The 17,030-nt window shown below is 33.5% G+C and overlaps 1 protein-coding gene across 2 annotated transcripts in view; it reads left to right on the forward strand.

Annotated features, from left to right (window-relative positions):
• LOC123713932 overlaps nt 1-15,167 on the forward strand; it is a 117,068-nt gene extending 101,901 nt beyond the window's left edge. For both annotated transcript variants that reach the window (XM_045667830.1, XM_045667829.1), the window contains 4 exons: nt 5,928-6,006; nt 7,855-8,023; nt 11,800-12,159; nt 12,820-15,167. In XM_045667830.1, the coding sequence (XP_045523786.1) occupies nt 5,928-6,006; nt 7,855-8,023; nt 11,800-12,159; nt 12,820-13,156 (945 nt within the window). In that variant the 3' untranslated portion in view covers nt 13,157-15,167. The remainder of the gene's footprint in view (nt 1-5,927; nt 6,007-7,854; nt 8,024-11,799; nt 12,160-12,819) is intronic.
• The last annotated feature ends 1,863 nt before the right edge of the window (nt 15,168-17,030 follow it).

The raw sequence follows: 17,030 nt of genomic DNA on the forward strand, positions 1-17,030 counted from the left end.
CTTCAAGAAAAGAGCGTATTAATTCTTAAAATGCTGGCAACGTACTTGCGAGCCCTCTGGCATGACATTAAGGGTGTCCATGGGCGGTGGTCACTTAACATCAGGTAGGCAGGTCAAAAAAAATTAATTTTCTATAAAAAATCAAAAGTGCACAGAATTTCAGAGTTCGACCTCTGGGTTATTTTTTTAAATAATAATTAAAAATAAATAAATAGAACTTTAGTGGCACAATGTCCGAACTTTAACAAATCATAGATCTGTATTTTATCGCTTACATGTAAATTGACACCATAATTCACGTAACCTTGTATTCCCAAAGGTCTTATCAAAATCGCAATCATCATAAACCACGTACGATAAGGATTCTGAGAACGCAATGAGAATTTGTACAGATTTATTACCTTATAAAATACTTTCTAAAATATTAAACGAGAAAATTTTATTGCTTTAAAAATCTCATTTTCCTAGACAGGTTATGTGTATTCAAATTTATTATACGTGTATTGGATGTATTCATTCGTTTAAATATATTCCATTAAATCCTTGTAGTCATAGCGGGAAGGCTGGACATGGGTCTTAACTGGTTTTCGTTTAGTTGCGGTGATGTGTGTGCTTAATTTTTAATTGTATGGTTGAATATCCCTCAAAGCTAACCTACTAAATGTTTAAAACAATATTGTAACTAACATAATAATAATCTAAACCACAATTATCATTGTCTGCTTTAATAAATAAATAATTATTATTATTAAACAGTTATATCAAATATACGCGCGTTTTTATTGAAAGCGAGTCTTTTAAGCTACAGTAGAATCTGTGAAACCTTACCAAATCTGTTGTACAAACCATAGAGATTAAATGTCTATGTCACCATCTAGCGCGGTTTTACAATATTATTGCTTGTCAAGTTCATAGCGTCTAAATAGCTCTTAGATATTTATTTATATCACACAGTATATTGTAAAAGTCGGGCCAACGTATGTCTTTTTGTACAAAAAATGTTTTCTCTTCGTAACGAATTGAGAATTAAATGTTGTATATACCTTATTTAATATAATTAATGCCTTCCGCGTGTTAGTTAGTTATGTTTTCTTATGAAATAAAAGCTTGTTTAAGCTAACATTAATGTAAATGTGGTTAATAGTCGATCACCATTTGTCTGACTTAATTAAGAGAATTATGTGCCTTAAATACCTAATTCCCTGAGACAAACTGAGGATTCAGTGTTGGGGAGGCAGTAAGTCGATGTATAGTTAGAGACTTTCAATACAGGCACGATGTTCAGTAATAAAAAAATAGAAAGAACAAGTTGCTGTAATAAGTTGTACCTTTACTATAAAGATACGGTATTGGGTTATAAATTTTTATATGTTTAATTCCCTAGATGTGTGTCATTACGCAAGCCCCGTTAAGTTTTCTTGACCACCGAAACGTCAAGCCGGTGCTTGCTTTTAGTTCATGTCCTTCTCCAATCCAACAGTGCTTGGGTCGGCCCTTGGCTTGGATTGATTGACATAGGCATGGGCGGATCGTAAATTTGTGGGGCTCTAGGCTATAACGGGTCAGTACCCCGTAATACACGCACACGCAAACACGCAAAAAGTCAGTGTATGACTTGAAAACTGACTGAAATGAAAACAAGACGGGTAATTCCCCTTGATAGACGCGCATCGCATATGGGTTGATTGCTCTCAGTGATTCCGAGATTGTTATTTTTAATTTAAAATATCACCTATTGTTTTCAGTGGGGACTGGGGGCCCTATGTTACCACGGGGCCTAGGACTGCAGCCCAAAAAGCCGTGAAGTAGATCCGCCGCATATAGGGATTATATTATATATGATAGAAATAAAGTTAAATACAACTCACTGGTATTTATTAGAATGTACGTGGATCTTGAACAAATTCTGTTCGTTTAGTGAACACAAATTCTTCTGAGATTTAACAAGTACAGCATTTTGTGCTAAAAGAATAGAAATAATTAAATTTATGAACGTCAATAAAGCAATACATATTAAATTAAATGATTCTAATTGACATTTACTGCCAGTTCTCAAACCGAGGGCGTAAAACGGACGAGAAGAACTGGCATCAACTCTCCGCCACTCTTTTAAATCGCCAAGATTTTTGTTTTACAAAATGTTTGTAAGGACTAAGTCGCTGCACCATGTTCCACGTGACATCTTAAGTAATTAATTAAAAGACCACTTGTGACATAATTAGAAACTAAAAAAATTAGTTGCGTTCCAAAAGATATTCTAACAGTAACAAATTTTCGCTAGCGTAAAGTTTCTCATATGAATACTATGCGTTGCCATAACATTTATACGATTTTTTACTACTATGAATCATTGTTAAAACAGAATGCTCGATTCAAATTAGGTTAATAACACAATTTCCTGCTTTTTATTGTCTACTAATCTTTTATGGATTGTTTAAACTTTTGTCATAATTTAACGGATGCCTATTTAACGTTAAGGCCAAAAAAAGGCTGCAATTAATCAAACAAAATTTAAAATACGAGAGCGTAAGTAAGAATGTCATTATAAAATACGACTAGGCTTATACGATTTTAATACTATGTAATAATAATAATAAAGCCTGGCTGTTAGTTATATATATACACTTAATCTACGTTAGTTTCTATTATTTACGTTTATTTGTATTCTCCATTAAAGACCCCTTTTAGGTAAAAGCCTCCTCTTGAACTTTCCATTTGGATCTTGTACAACTTGCCAGCCAGTGGACTGTGAAACGTATGGTTAATATTATATGTACTTATAAGCCCAACAACCGTACGCATCCCTAAGCCCTAACACATAAATAGTGAATTAATAAATAAGTACGGGATGTGTGTACCATGAGACCTAAGGTAACAGACGGAGCCCTAATGGTAAGATCAAAGGTTCAAGTAGGTGGGATCATCTCAAAGATATTGGGCAGGCTCACAACGATAATTTAGGGCTTGAAGCCACTTTGTGAGGAAGCGAGAACTAAATAAGACAGAACCAAATTAAAATTAGATTTATAGTTTTAAAACAACATCTAAAATACTACTTACACATATTCACACATACATAATTATATTCGTGGGAGCTGCGCGCACCTTCAGCTGTTAAAATTTACAGCAGTTGGTCAATGTTCAAATAATACATATTTATATTACTCTTGTGAGCTGTCGGTGTATCGCATCTTCAGCTATTAAAGTATAGAATAGCCACGCGAGCCGTGTCAGCAGTTAGTCAATATTCAAATGGAATCTGAACAGATGTGTTTTAACTGTGAATGTGAAATGTGACTAAGAACTATTACTAATAATAACGGATTAAAGCTATGTAAACATAACTATAAGTTTTAAAAATAATACATAGCTTTAATCCTTCCAAAAAGTGTTTTTCTTAATATCATTGCTACATCAACATCTCCCTTACTGCGTAACTTCCAACAGCGACAACGATACCAACTATTTCGAAATATCGCTTTTCTTGGGCTCGTGGAACAAATATACCAGTTGGAATATACAAAAGCAAATGTCTAAGGGTTTTATTTATTTACATTTCGATGCAAGGAATACAACGTACGGTCTTATCGGGATTTATCTATGTCTTTCAGGCAACTATAAGAAATAAACTCGGGTATATCATTAAAAACTAATGCCACCCAAATAGTTATATTGTGTTAATAATATGGGTTCTAAGAAGTCGTAAATTGGGAACAATTGCCAATGAAACACCGGCCATGCGATGACATCACAAACACTACGTACGAATGTTAAACGGCTTTGCATTTTTTTTATATTCGGTAGGTCGCAAGCTTTTATACCCCTTAGTGTCAGGGAGGACCAAAAAAATATTTTTACACTTTTTTTAACATTTACAGTTTGCCGTGTCAACTGGTTTCTGTAAAATTTGCCCTGCCAAATTTGTTTGTAACGAAATTACGTACGTTTGATTAACCTCGATATTTTGTGAAAGCAAAATGCATGAGTGTCCTACGAGACACATACGTCCTGTCAAATCACGTTCGAATGAGTATTGTATATCCTATATATCCTCTTTTTTTTTTAATGAGTACCTTTACGGTGTAAGGTCGCTTTCAGTTCATTAAATGAAAGTTAATTGTTTGTAGTCTGTATACTTATAATCGTATACGCGTGAAGTGAATATTGGCAATTACTTTATAAATTTTTGATGAATTCTTTACTGGCCGTGTAGATTACACGGCCAGTAGTGTACAATTAAGAAGAAGTTTTTTTACTTTTTTTAATTCCTTTTGAAAGGAAATAATAAGGAGTCGGTTCTTTTCAAATGATCTTTAGTTAGAACAAAGATAAATGTCGACAAATATTATATTTTATAATTTACGCAGTTTCTATGAATGCTCGTCGTCGACTTGCGCATTTGATATACTAACACCTAATATACTCATTTTATATAATAGGAGGCAAACGGGCAGGAGGCTCACCTGATGTTAAGTGAGACCGCCGTCGCCAATGTATACTGATATTGACAGCAGGCTTGCACGTACGTTGCCGGCCTATGCATCAATAACTTTGGATTTCATACTTACTGAAGACACTCAGAACTAAATCGCGATTAAATCTAACTTGTATCTCTAACAAAAAAGCAAAGAGCCTTTATACAGTGGAACGGGATTTAGACCAAAAATTTACAACAATTATAAATAACTTATTATATAGATTATAATAATTAATAAAACATTTGCATGCCAATTTTTATATTCAACGATTTATTATTTAACTTTAAAAAAACACCTACAACAACAAAGTTTCTTATTACTATTCATTAGTCTTGTTTTGGGAATTAAATTTATTAAAAGATAATTTAGTTATACGGGTAACGCAATACCGTTGATGTCAACAAAATGGTTTAACTAGGCTGTCCCATCGCTCACTCTAATCAAACAAACTGACATCTCAAGGCGTTTTAAATACTCGACGTATATAATTGTATCGCCTTTATTTATATAGAACCAGCAGGATTACATAGAACCTTGATTTAACATTTACATATATAGTGCAAGCTTTAGTTCAACGACGTATAAAGAGGTTCTTATGTCGCAAACTTAAAACCGATGTTTTGGTAGATTTATACGGCTAATGTATTAAAAACATCAATGAAAATTATATGAAAATGGTTCAGCCCCTATGTATGGTCTTAAGGTCGTACAGCGCACCACAAGTGAATCATATAATTTTAAAACAATTGTCTAGTTAAATGAGCTGCTTTCAAAGTCAAAGTCAAAATAACTATATTCATATAGGTAGACAAATACACTTATGAACGTCAGAAAAAAAGTTAAATTAATTGTAAATTTACATTTACTAGCAGTTCGCAAGTCAAGGGCGTAGAGCGGGTAAAAAGAACTGGCAAGAAACTTCCCGCCACACTATGACTCAAACTTAGCGATTAAAAGCTAAGTTTGAGTCATACAAATTGATTGAACTGGAGCAAATCAATTCCAAGGATTGGGACCATTTCAATATTCGTCAAAATTTTAGAAGCTTTATTGATTAATATACATTTTACCAGAGCTTTGAATTTATTTAGAGATAATTCTTTAATTTCGATTAATTGTAAAAACGTATACTATTTCCATATAAGAAGTGGTTTATCTTCTGGAGCCTTGTTGGTAGTACGCTTGAATTGGTTCTGTTTCGAGTATTATACTGGTGACTAGTGGTTCTGTGTACATTTTAATATTTAATTCTATTATATTAATTATATTATATATTATATTATTATATTATATTATATAATTATATATTATAGAATTATATTCGATTCAAACGTGTTAATTTAACAATTACTGAAAAAATTATGAAATACAGTTTCTATATCTCTGTCCATATTATTGTTTCCTGTCAGCCCCAGCCACAGTTCAATAAATACGTTATATTTTTTACAGGACCGTGGTGGAAATTTATCAGTACCAGCGCGTTGGGAGGACAGAAATTTACGCAACTATCTGAACAGACCTGGTATCGGTAAGTATTTTTAATGCACTACCAAAACCTCGAATATACAATTCTTATAATAATGATAAAAAATATTCAATAATTATTGCTTTTCATGCTTTAAAAAAGTAATAGGCTATTTAAATAAACTTAAAAACCATTTTAGATTATTCATTAGTCACTATGGAATATACTTATATATATTAATAATTAATTAACCCACCAAAACGCTTCACGCTTCGCTTCTGTCACTATGCAAGATGGCGATCCCTAATAGTAGTACGCTAATTGTAGGGAATGCAATCCCGATCTCGCGGGATCTCGATCTCGCGAGATCCCGTGTAATTTTTCGGGATCAATCCCGAAGCATAATATGACGAGATCCCGTTCGAGATTGACGGGATTAGGCTGCAATGGTCAGCGGTTCTACACACATTTTTACACTTTAGAAGATACTCTTTTTTTAGAAGTTACTTTCAAAATCACCAATTTTAATCTCCTTGAGCTATACCTACTTTTGTTTTGATTATGTTCATGTAATCAAAATTGTTAGTTGTTTAGTTCGTAATATTAAAGGATAAAGGCTTTTGTTTTCTTTCAAATAATATTTTATTTTAATTAACCTCACTATCACAGACATGCAGTTTTCATCGTATTCAGTCACGTGAATTATTTTTTTAAACTATACGAGATCCCGAAAATTTCGGGATCCCGCCGGATTGATATTTCTAATCCCGCGGGATCTCAAATTCACGATTTCGAGTCGGGATTGCATTCCCTAGCTAATTGTCATTCTATTATTTATTATTTTATCGACTTTGTGACCGTGTTGTGTCAAGTATAAAAATCATTCTTCAATCATTTTTTATTAACAATGTTCTTGACTTAATTATTACTTACTAGTTATTTTACTACATAAAAACTTTTTAAAGCCGTGTTTGATACAGATTACTTTCAATAACTGTTTATTTCGCATACTGTAAAATTCCAAGGCATAAGGCAAAACCATATCGGCTACTAGCTTTTTAGACTACGACTTTTATCCTTTAATATACGGTGAACAAAAAATTAGAAAAATATAACTAATGTTGCAATTATTAGAAAAAAAAATTAATATACATGTAACTTAATTTGAGGTAGACATATTCGCCTTATGCGAATTAGGTACCTCCATAACAACGCTTGATTAAATTGTTGGAAGAAATTGATTGAGAGTAAAAAACCGATAGATACGCTGACACGTTTAATCTACCGTCTTGACAAAACAAATCATACATAACTAAACAACTATTAAATGTTTTATTATTATTTTGGAAACTAACATATAAGTATCACTTCCACGTCATTAAATTTAAATAGATAGAAATCCCTACTCACCGGCAAAGAAGACAGAGGATGTGGGCCGAGAAAAAGGCGGCGTAAAAAACTCTCGGTACTCTTTTAAAATAGCAAATCATCAAACAACACTTAGTTTAAAACAAATATCGCAAATTAATTAGAAGTAGCCTGTCTAGCACTAGTCCCAGGCCCTTCCATCAACTAGATAATCGTTAACTTTGTAGTAAGCCTTTTTACACAGCTTTTGTTTAATATATTTCTTACATTTATTAAAAGGCAGAGATAAAAGAGCCTCTGGGATTTTATTAAAGAAGAGTATCCCTTTTCCCAAAAACTAATTACTAACTTTAGATAGTCCAGTACGGGGAAATTGCAGCCTGCGTTTGTTCCGAGTATTAACATTGTGCGTATATTCTATTCTAGTATTGCCCCTTTCATCACCTTATAAACACATATTGTCAGAAAGAGATGAATGTATAGTAAAACAAAATATTTACAGAGGTTTTATGAAAATGTCAATGTTCTAAATTGTCTTTTCAGAGAAAGCAAGTCGATGGATCGGCGGTATATATGACTACGTTTCAAAAGCTTGGAAGTGGGGCGGCGAATTGAAGGAAATGCATTACCAGTCTTTTAGCAAGATGAAGAAGATGACACCAGAAGAACTACAGTTCCACTGCATTGCTATGACGCCCGAATTGCTCTACCGGTAAAGATTTGTTCAATATTTTATTAATATGCAAAGGAAAAGGCGTGTAGCTTACAGTTAAGGGTTTTACGGCGTCCATGGCTACCTGCGACATTAAGGGTTTGCAAGTGGGTTACCGGCTTTCAAGGTTCCTTTTCCTATAGGCCCCTAAGTCACAACAGTTTACAAAATACCTGGAACAGCAGCTGTTTCCATACAGTAGTGAGGCTTTGAGTGCGCGTATTAACCTGGTGCCTGGAAGACACTACGGAACCCTACATCTGCACCTCAGGAACCTTTATATTTACATCATAATTTACCTCTATGTACATATTTATATATAGTGTCGTTTCCTGTATACAGGGTGGCCAAAAAGTCGTGGATCAAACGCAACTAAGGGTTAGATGGGTTGACTGCAAAAAATTGTTCTACAGGAAGTCCTTAAACTCGACCCCAGCAGAGTTATCATTTATTTTGCGTTTTTAAAAGAAAATATTTGGCCTGTATATGTCTTATATGTATACTTCTAAGTAACTACTTTCATTATTCTTATTTTCGATACCTAAGTGTAAAGTGATTTATAAGGGTTTAAATTAAATCGATGAAATGTCTTGTATATACGTGAGAATAAAATTTGACAGTTGAAAGCGGGTGTGAGTGAATAAATATCCATATAATGGCAGAAACGTGGGAGATTCAAGGCCAAAGGGCACCGTGTGGTGACGCAAGCGCGGGCTAAAAGGAATTTGCCTTTGGAATGAGCATCGCAAAGCATCAGATGCGTATACGTACAATATTTGCACATACCTGGGATGCTTTACCCATACATAACATGCAGACTTTTAAGGTTTTTAAATTGTAAGTTTAATACTTTGTCAATCTTAAAAGAGGTAACATTTTGCCTCCAAAGGACGTACGATTCGTACGTGTACTGGAGTAGAAGAAGACCTACTGAAGTCTATACATTAAGTGGCATTTAGAAACAAGTACTTATAGTAATTAAATCTAAATACTAGTCACATCTACCTCTAATTATAATAACTGTTATTAAATTAAATAAAATAAACCTAAAGAACAAAGGTTACCTAGCTATTATATACCTACTTATTAGGGGATTATTTTCGGAGTTTGCCGACGTCGGGGAGTCACACTGGTCTCATGAACCAAGACTGTATCATCTCAAAAGAAGGCATATGCAAGCCGCACGAGCCGATTTGTTTAAAAAAAACCAAAGAAGGTTATCAATTCAGCCTGTAATTTTTTATACTTCTACACTTGATATTAGTATTGTTATTGAACCAAATTGTGTTGCAGGTCAATTGTATTGACGTTCCATTAACACTGACAGCATGCATTAAACACGATATACTACTGTTTAAACGATGTATGCATGTGCTACCAGATAATTCCTATCGGGCTGGTGATCATTACCACAGAGCTTCTCAAGTTCTAGTATAGACAGCAGCATCTTTAGTAATGGTAGTAAATTAATGTAGTTTCAGGAGCTGTCCTTTTTTTCTGTATATAATTGACATATTTCGGTATATGTGTTACACTCCCAAACCCAGTGATCACAGTGTTCCATGGACTGTGGTTGTCACCATAGCTTTCACTATAATGAGAAGCGACAGATCCATTCCGAAGGGATTTACGTTCTAGAGCTCTACGATGTTCAAACCGCTAAAGTGTGTTGCGCTATGTGTGCGAAAATCACACTCGTTTCAGATAGACCTCCCTCCTGGAGATCCTTTTGAGAGGTCTTGAATCATTATATAGACCTGGGGAGAGGCAAATATATACGTATACCTAAGAATATTTAAATTAAAACTGTAATTCGGAAGAAAGTGGGTTATAATTAACGTGCTCATATTCTTCCTTATCCATACAACCTAAATCAATCATAAATAAAATAAATAAATCACTGGCGCTACAACCTTTTTATGCCTGGGCCAAAGTAGAGGAAAGTAGCCTCAGCAGTTAGATGCGCATATAGAAAGAAAGTCCATTGGTGTACAGCCGGGGATCGAACCTCAGGGATAAGAGACGCATACTGTAGCCACTAGGCCAACACTGCTCAAAGAAATGAATCATAGTACTAGTTTTCTATCAATTTGACAGAAAAATACGAAAAAGTACTGTGTTTTAAGTTTAAAGAAGTTTATTCAACATGAGATATAAAAATATTAAAAACAAAAAAGTAAAATATATCACGCCACCGTTGTACACTGTTATTATTACTTCAGACAAAACAATCCATCATTATGTTATTGCATTAGTGTCCATCTACCAAAAAGCTTAACAGGCGTATTCGAAACGGGTTCGCTAGGTTAACTAGGTTATATTTTTTTGTTCTGATCTTAAGTGTATATTAATATTTTGCCGACCATGTGTGAGATTGAAGTTAAATTAAATTATCGTGTTTTTTTTAACTAAAATGTTTGTGGTATACAGCTGCTTAATGTTCATTTACTTTGTGTAAATGTAAAGTACTTAGCTGAATCTGTAAATAATGGGTTTTATTGAATAAAGGAGTATGTTGTCTCATACTAGTGCGATAGAAACTCACTTCTGTAGAGCTAATCAAGACAATTAATTAATATCTCGTAATCATCCATAAACTTTTGTATAAATCAGTACTATCTCTCTCTTCAATCGGGCATGTCTGTGCGTCGTGGTCAGCAACTAAGTTTCTGGAGCGGACAATCTGTTTCCACTGGCTTCTGTCCAGTGCCTCTCTTATAACAGTGTACAGTTTTGAGGACGATGAGTCTTTTACTTGATCGGTCCATCTGGTTGGTGAACGATCTTTTGCCTTCGCCGATCAGTTTCTCCAAATTCTCATCGCCTCTGTGCATGCATGAATCAGTCTTATAGCCCGTGTTAAACTAAATGAGGTTAAAACAGTATCCTAACACTAATTTAGTGTATTTAGTATTATGCAAAAAATATTCATTTGCTAACTGTTTCGAAGTATTTAAACTTTCTACTGTGGCCGAATTTCTCAGCACGACATTTAACAATGTGAATGCAATTTTAATAGCTGTCGGTACTTTGAATGCAGCGCCTGTGTGGTCCTTGCAACTTGCAATGCATCGCGACATCCTAATGAACGTTTTACGATACGTGACATTTATAAAGAGTCGATCAATCGATAAATTATGCCCTCACAAATCTGAAAATGAATTCTATGTAAAATCAAAATAAAAACAGTCTTTACTCGAGTATTACACTACACTAAGTCCATGTCATTTAAGTTTTACACTAGTACATGACGTCATGAGTGAAGGCTTCCTCCAAATTCTTCCACTTGTCTATATGGGTCGCGACAATTTTCTGCTCTGCTCCGCTATCTCTTTTATTCCATCTTCACCAGTTTCTGGTTATCACCCTCTTCTTGACCGATCAGCTATCACAAATGCGGAAAATGTGACTGAAAACGAGCTTTATATAGAGCCTTAGTGAAATAAAAATACTACAAATGGATCTGTATTATCTAAATGCAAAAATGACTGAGGCTATAAATATTGAAACAGTAACGAAATTATAATAATTTCTTTACTGTTTTAATGTAACAAAAGTATAATAATTTAGTTACTAGCGGATCCGACAATGGATGGTGCGTGTGCGTACACACGTTCAACCAAAAGAAATCTAAGCGATTATCGAATTAATTTGAACTCACAAAAAAGTCATCAAAATTAGTCCGAATTAGAAGATTTACCAGAAGGTTTTAAATAATTGGTTAAAACGACAATTCATTTTAATCAGTATTAATAATATAAAAACAATTATTTCAGTTGGGCCGCCCGCAGCTGCTACGAGCCCCGCCAATTCATCTGCCAGACGAAACTCAGGAAAGTACCCAAATCTAAACTTAAAGAACTACGACGTCGTTACCAACGGATGGGTAAAATCAACGAAATAACCGCCCCCAGTGTTAGCAGAGAGGTCGAAGACCCGCGAATCAATGACGTCACAAGTAATCCTGTCAGAAACCCAAAATCATACGATTTGAAACCCAGCCCTCTAAGAAAATTGCCGAAACGACGCCAACATCAACTAAGGAATAACATGAAGCCGTATGACTTGAGGCCGAACGAGGTCAGGAAGCGATCACGGCCCAACGCGCAGCGAAGACTGACTAGACCATTCCCAGGGTAAGTAACTAAAACTATGCTCTATGTATTTTAATATTTTTTAAAATGACAATTGACTATTTTGGTAAAATATTTGTTCTGTGGAATAAGACGAAGCATGTACAAGACGGAGTATCTCTTAATGCTGACATAGAAATTTCTAATCAATGTACAATAATCTAATATATTTATTAATTATAAATAATCTTAGAGCTACACAAATCCATATTACAAAATAGACAATGAGACAATATACAAATCCAAAACAGATTACATTGTTAAACAAAATATACGAAACAGAAAACATTAGCCAATTAAGAACATTAATAGATAAAAGAAAAGAAAAACTAAAAATAAACATTAAACAAGCTACAGCTTAATATTCTAAAGAAAAAATAAATTGTCTAAATCTAAATACTACCCATGAATCAAATTTCAGTTAATGAGTCCAAAATATAGACAAAAATCATACTGTTAGATCATGTATTTGCTGTCTTATCTTCGCCAATATTATTTTATGAACCCATCCACTAACATGTGGTTAAACCATAATTATACCACTTTCTTTCTGTGATTATTCCAATCCTTTTTTGACGATCGTTTTCAACAAAGGAACGAAAGAGTAGAATAAGTAAATAATTATTGAGCAATTATTGAGCAATTCTAAACAAATTTTTACAGTTACCAATGGAACCGACGCGACCCTGAAGGCTCTTACCGACGAAACGCTGACATTCTGCTATCAGGACGGACTGGGCTAAGTCCACAACAAATCAAAATTCACCTCTCTAGACTAGAACACCTACGAGACAGACAACTAGCCAGACAGAAACGCCTTAGAGAAAATGACGACTGGCTTGTAAACGATCCGCCGGCGATAGTCCACACACACGCTAGGACATATACAGTAGACAATAATATTAGTGCTCTCCATCCAAAGACGATAGTGGAGGAGTTTGACATGCTACCACCGCCGCCACCGGCTGTCATCCCACGACCAGTACGCAATATTTGGTGACAGGAAGATCGCGATTCAAAGCCTTAATACTCTTATAAAACATTAATTAACTAGTTTGGATGAATTTTGTTTCAAAAACTTGACAAGCTTTAAGTTTACGAATCGATTTCCCATACCAGTGACATTTTGCGCTAGTTAGTAACAACGCCATCTAGTGTCGAGTAGCTTATTGTAAAAATATTTAAGTTTCGAATAATTACTTTTGCTTCTCTGCTTAGTTCTTCTACTCTTCAATCGCTAGAGCAGTCAGAACGACGACCTATTTATTAAAACCTTAACGACCAATGTTTTGTGTGTGCTTAGTCTTAGGCTGTTTAAATAGAAATGTACTCTTAGATATTAAGAAAAAAAAATTGATTCGAACCACCTTTTAATCGTATCCAATATCTGATTAAATAGATAAGTTTGTATAACAATTAATATTTTTTTATTAGAATTTAGTGAATAAGTTTCGAAATTAAATAAATAACAATTCTTTAGTTGATACGCTAACTAATACTATTGCTTTTTTTAATGTATTTAAAAAATGAGTCGTACATTATATTGGCATTTTTACTAAGAATAAAATAAGTACTTATTAATTTTAATTATACGTTCCATAATTATAATGATAAGTATAAAATTGTAAGTTTAGTGCCAATAATAGTCCTCGCATTTAATTAAAACTAACAAAAATAGTACATGATTCTACATATTCATTACCGAAATGCGTATCTACGACAATATAAACCGGCTGTTATTTGCACGTCATGTGTCAATATCAATTCTATAACATAATCGTGGTGGATGTACACATTCGCTATCGGTCGCGTGAAGTCTTGGCGAGTGTGCACCACAGCCATTCCGGTATTATAAATACGTCAAAAAAATTATCTATATCTATTGATTTGTTAATCTTAGAACAAGGTATGTATGTACTCCAAGCACAAAGCTTACTTTTATTTCATAAAATCTAATAAACAAAAAATTTACCGCCCTATTCATATAATACAAATTAGTCTAATTGCACTGCTAACTAAAGTACACTTTTGTCTCTATTTGTAATAATTAACTGATGAAAAGAGGCAGAAGAACTTTATATAAAATGGTATAATTAGACTGGTTTATTGTTTATGGGTTAATTTATAATCTTTATTATATTTCTGATCTGAATAGTAGGTTTAGTTTTACATTAGAATCAATACTTTACTATTACATACTCGGGAAGATTTAGAAGTGTTAGATTTTAAAAACACCCGTAAATTATCAAATCAAAAACGTCAAAACCTAGTCTTCTTTTTAAGCTTAACAGTATTACGTGCCTTTTTTACACTTTTATTTTAACAATACTATCATAAAATTGTGAGATTTGTCGATAATGTGTAAATCATGATAGTGTATGATTCTAATGTTTGTGTTTTAAATTATTGAGTAATAAACGATACATATTTTGAAAAAGATTTTTTATTTTATTTAGCGACATCTAGTGTACAGTAGCATCGTAAAACCTTGTTTCTTATTGCCGTGGTAATTATCTCTAGTTTTTAAACAACAAAAAAATGGTTTTCTATAAAATACTAACACATATATCGATATGCCAACCACAAAATAAATATTTATTTTAAGCTTTTAATGTATGCTGTATATTTACATCACCGTTACAATCAATTTAATGTAATATGACTAATAAAAAAAAATAAGTTTTTTAGTTAAATCAAAAACTAAATAGTGATAAGTTGAACAGAGTTGGCCTAGTAGCTTTAGCGTACGACTCTCATCCCTGAGGTTGTAGGTTCGATCCCCGGCTGTGCATATGGACTTTCTTTATATTTGCGCAATTAACACGAACGGTGTAGGTAAACCGGTTGTGTCTAAACCCAAAAGTCAACGGCTCACTGTATTAACAGAACACCCTTTATCAACAAGGAAAATCCAATGAAAAATTCATACAATTATTAAACAAACAAACAAGACATTAGTTAGGAAAACAAGCTAAAGAACATTTAATTTTAAATACATTGAATTAGTTCTAGATGTGAGAACACAGTGAGGGCGGACGATGACGCACAACGACGTGACACACAGAGGTTAAAGCACTGTAGTACCGACGAATCACTGTCCTCAACATGTAATTTTTTTATTCAGTATATAGTTGCTCGTTACATCCCACAGAACCTACAACAAATATAATAATTACGTCTCAGTCTAGAAACAACAAACAAAAATTTATCTAACAACAAAATACAGTTTTCGCACAAGTAAGTTTTGTATAAGAACAAATGTCTCTGTTTAACGTGACTTAAAGTTCATTGACCATATTCTAAATATGTGGGCACGCAAAATTAAGATGCGACGATACCGTTGCGATGACAACGGCTTACAAACAAACTGTCTTAGCGCAATGAGAGAAAAATATACTACAATGGACTGGTAATAATAACATTTAAATAACGCGGTATATAACATGTGTTACGTCTGTGTAATGTATATATATAGATGTAAATCTCACTGTGTGTTTTATTTTTAGTTGTCAAGTGTATATACTTTGCCGTTAATTGTATTGGTTTTTAGCCTTAGTGTTAATTATTACGTTACTGTTTTATATAATGCCATAAACGTTTATTAACAATTCGCTGCATATACTTAAATATAATACAATTGACATAATAAAATAAAAATATGGGCAAATGGCGTCTTATCGATTTTGGGCAATCTCTTTCAGGAAATCAGTGTTAGAAGAAAAAAAATTGATAAGGTAAGCGCAAGGAGTCCAAATACATAAGCCATATAGTTATTTGGACAAAACTGATGGAACAAAACTAAGCAATTAAAACTTATGTAAACAGTGATCGGGACAATATAAAAAAGGAGGAATTTAGATCAGTTACAAATCAAAATCATAAATGCTTGTACAGTAGTGTGAGTTGTAACACCTCTAGGATAACTGGGACCCTTATCACTTGATAACACTCCTCTTAAAGAAAGAAAAAGATGGTCTCAGTTTGGCTATGGAATTCACTTCCCGTCCCTATTCGCTTAGCTCCTTCTCTATCTTCCTTTACATTTCTTCTGTACATACATTACCTGTCCACATCGTATCCCTAACTTTCTTACTAACTACTAACTGACGTGAGACTTATCTTAAATTATCGTGTTCATGTGCACTTTTTACTTTTTATTTTTAATGTATTCTTTTATTAGTTTAGTTTTTTTTTGTTCCTGTTTAGTTTTGTCTCAACAACTATGTGTAATATGTATTTTGGCATTGCCTACCTTATCCAGTGTATTACCTTTTTTTCTCTCTTCTCACAGTGGTTGCGTGGAAGAGATCGCTCGAAAGCGATAAGGCCGCCAATTGCACTCCTCATAATTTAATTATGTTCAATTTTTATATTGTAATGCAAAGAAAAGTTAATAAATAAAATGTCTCAATCCAAAAATTTCCAATTTTATTTATGAAAACATATAATTCATATAGGTAATAATGCACACTCATGAACCTTAAAGTTAAATGCTTTAAATTACATTTACTACCAGCTCTCATATCAACGGCATAGAGCAATGCCAATAAATTCAAAGCCAATTTTTTTAATCGCCAAGTTCTAGTTTTACAAATTATTTGTAACACAACTTGTTACATATCTATTGCACCCCCTTTACCCCGCATAAGCAATACTTTCACCCTCTGATACAGCATTATAACAGACAACAGACATTTTGATCGGATACCTCATATCGGACTGGTCAAATCCTCAAATTTGTAGTAAATCTAAAATATAAATTACTGATCGTGGCCTTCATATCGGGCCGAATAAATTGTCATATTTAATTAAATTCAATAATTGTAATAGTTTGATTAAAGTAATTTAAATATATTTTGTTTTCTTTCGGAATT

This window comes from Pieris brassicae, chromosome 9 (assembly GCF_905147105.1).
Source record: "Pieris brassicae chromosome 9, ilPieBrab1.1, whole genome shotgun sequence".
NCBI lineage: Eukaryota > Metazoa > Arthropoda > Insecta > Lepidoptera > Pieridae > Pieris > Pieris brassicae.